General features: G+C 38.0%; 1 protein-coding gene across 1 annotated transcript in view; it reads left to right on the top strand.

Moving 5' to 3' along the window:
* Positions 1-1487: 1487 nt before the first annotated feature.
* NCOA3 (nuclear receptor coactivator 3) overlaps positions 1488-3314 on the top strand; it is a 26963-nt gene continuing 25136 nt past the window's right edge. Inside the window, exons 1-3 of the mRNA XM_042780626.1 lie at positions 1488-1573; positions 2396-2568; positions 3035-3135. Of these exons, the coding sequence (XP_042636560.1) occupies positions 1488-1573; positions 2396-2568; positions 3035-3135 (360 nt within the window). The remainder of the gene's footprint in view (positions 1574-2395; positions 2569-3034; positions 3136-3314) is intronic.

The following is a 3314-nucleotide window of genomic DNA, read 5'->3' as shown; positions in this document are numbered from 1 at the left end:
CCCTCCATTGGGTTTCTGAGGCTGTAAATCTTTACAGCAGTAGGATTCTCCGTCTTCCTTTTGTGGAGCTCTTGTTGTTGTTGTTAAGTGCCATCGAGTCGAACCCGACTCACAGCGACCCCTCCTTGGGTTTCCGAGGCAGTATCACTACGGAAGTAGATTGCCCCATCTTCCTTCCGAGGAGTGGCTGGTGGATTTGAACAACCAGCCTTGTGGTTAGCAGTCAAGTGCCTTAGTACTATGGAGCTCTTAGTGGATTTGAACCTCTGACCTTCTTTCTGGTTAGCAGCCAAATGCCTTAACCACTACACACCAGAGCCTCCTTATAGACTGACAGAAGAATGAACAAATCTGTCCTGGAAGAAGTACAGCCAGAATGCTCCTTGGGAGAAGTGAGAATGCCAGGCTTCACTTCACATACTTGGGTCTCATGTTGTCAGAAGGGACCATTCCCTGGAGAATGATATCATGCTTGGTAAAGTTAGAGGGTCTGTGAAAAAGGTGAAGACCCTCAATGAGATGGATTGACACACTGCAGTGACGGGCTCAAGACGTGGCAAAAACTGTGAGGGTGGTCCAGGACAAGACACTGTTTTGTTCTGTTGCACAAAGGGTTGCTGTGAGTCGGAGCAAGCTCAGTAGCACCTAACAACAACACACACAACACACAACAACATACACAACACACAACAACACACACAACAACAACAGCAACATTCTTAGTTAAATGAAGGCTCAGTAGATGTCTTAGAATTATGAGCTATTGAGTATTAAAATCTGCTTTTCTTAACCAAAAATACTTTACGTTTATCTTCTTCATTGATGAAACTTTAACGAAAGCCTGTTCTGTGTTTTATCAGTTGATGTTAAAAGAACTGTTACGTGGATTTTGTCAAAATGTTCCTTTTCAGGAGATGTATTGTTTTGCATTTGCCTTCTAAGTGGACTGTTGTTGTGCGGAGTATAGTGAAGTTTTACAATGTTTATACCACGTGGGCTGTTTTGAAGAACACATTGGATAACAAGTATTAAAGAAGTAATACATAGAAAAATGAGCTACCCTGAATAATTTAAACTTTTACCACCTGAAAACATTTTCCAAAGTACCAGATAATTTATTTGTGCTTATCTGGGTACAAATGCAATTTAGGATTTTATCAGTAGTGAAGATTTGGTAGTCTCTCTCTCTCTCTCTCTCTGGTTATTAAGTAGATGATTTATTCTTAGTGAGATGTTAATACACACATTGTTAGTAGGACTGGATACGTTTCTGCTGTTCAGTTGGTTATTCTGTGTAATCAAACCAGAATGTCAATCTGAGATTGTCTTTCGAATACTCGTTTGTGATAAAGAATATGGAGCATTATCTGACCACATATAAATAGTAGTTTTGCGTTCCAAGAGACAGTCATTCAATCATGCAGCCTCTTACAGAGTTACTGGTAATTTATGTATTTTCCTTTCTTAGTTGCTGATGTATATTCAAGATGAGTGGATTAAGTGAAAACTCCTTGGATCCACTGGCCACTGATTCACGAAAACGCAAATTGCCATGTGATACCCCGGGACAAGGGTAAGTATTTTATTCCCTGTTGCTTTGTACCCCTACTTTGTTTAAAAATAAAATTCCCACTTCCTATTGTTTATATTTTTTGGTTGAATTTTTTTGTTTTTGCTTAATATAATTTGCTTTGTAGTGAATGGTACAGTAATGAGGTGGACATCCACATAATATAAGCTTCATTGCTGATTCTGGTAGAAGCTAGAGTATTTGTGTAACAGTCAGTACTGGAAGAAGCGTTTCTGAATGGAAGGAGGTAGGAGTTAGGAGGAGATAACCAAGGTTCATTGTAAGGAAGAATCTTTGTTATCTATTAACAATGAACAGAAAAGATGGATATTCTGGTGTTTGTAAGTTTCATCATTCTTTGCCTCAATGAAATTAGATAAAAAGATAGAAAAAATATCATAAAACGGGTAACTCTGTAGGTCTTTTAGTATTATGCCAAGGTCAGTGCCATTTGAATTTTAATGTGATAGTTGAAAAATTGAAAACAATATTTACACTGAATTAAATTTCATCATTAATAAGAAGTAGCTTATTATTATTTATTAATCGTTTTACTCTTCCTACAAAGGAAACACTGATTACCCCATTTTCCAGATACCTCTTCCTGGGACCAGCCAGCTAACAAAAGGATGGAATTGAATTTAGGTTTGCCTGAGTTTCTCCTGTTTTGTCCTAACCCATAGAGCCAGCGTTTAGTGGTTTCTACTGGCAGCATCTGCTTTGTTTGCATATAAAGTTAGTAGTACATAGGAGTTCGCTCTGCTCACAGCTTTCTTGTGACAGGTGTATTCCTGACTTCTTCTTCTTCTTCTTTTTCTTCCTCAGTCTTACCTGCAGTGGTGAAAAGTGGAGAAGGGAGCAGGAGAGTAAATATATTGAAGAACTGGCTGAATTGATATCTGCTAATCTTAGTGATATTGACAATTTCAATGTCAAACCAGATAAATGTGCAATTTTAAAGGAAACAGTAAGACAGATACGTCAGATAAAAGAGCAAGGTAATACAGAGTAAGAAAAACACTCAAGTCTTTTAGAAGGAACTTAGTAACTGTGTTTACATTTGCCTTTTTGCTACCTTGTTGTTGAGATGTGAATTAGTGCTAACCAGTCTAGTGTAATGTGGTGGGAACGATGGATGAGTAGATCAGCTTGGCTCTTCAAGAACTGTCAACAGAGGATTGGAAAAGAAGACCCACCGCTCCGATGGTAGTTAGTTCCCTTTTAGGAAGCCATGGACAGTACCTTTAGTAGTAAAAGAGAATTTAGTGTATTTTCTGCCCATTTGGGTAACTCTGAAGTTTAATTTGAAAATTTTAAAATCGTAGTGTCATCTCCTACCAGGAAATGCTGTGTGTGTGTATGCACGTGTGTGCACACATGTGTGTGTCTGTGCCTGTTCTGAGGAGGATTTGATCTGTAATTTACATACTTGCTGTTTGTAAATACAGCCTTCCGTCTTTTCAGGAAAAGCTATTTCCAATGATGATGATGTTCAGAAAGCTGATGTATCTTCTACAGGCCAGGGAGTTATTGATAAAGACTCTTTAGGACCACTTTTACTTCAGGTAAGTATAAAAGTTTTACACACTCAGTAAGCTCGGCAGCATTTTCTTAGGTTACTAAGTGATTAAAAAATTTGATGACATTTTGGCTAGGAAGCAAGAGCAAAAATAAAATTTTGTTTCTTCCTATGAGACAGAGCTCAGTGTTCTGAATGTGATGGTAAAATTTTCTTACATTTTCA

The sequence above is a fragment of the Orycteropus afer genome, unplaced genomic scaffold, assembly GCF_000298275.1.
Source record: "Orycteropus afer afer isolate SDZICR_OR568_19922 unplaced genomic scaffold, OryAfe1.0 scaffold00049, whole genome shotgun sequence".
In the NCBI taxonomy this organism is placed as follows: Eukaryota; Metazoa; Chordata; class Mammalia; order Tubulidentata; family Orycteropodidae; genus Orycteropus; species Orycteropus afer.
The sequence above is the reverse complement of the archived record's forward strand: the minus strand, read 5'-3'. Positions and strand labels throughout refer to the sequence as shown.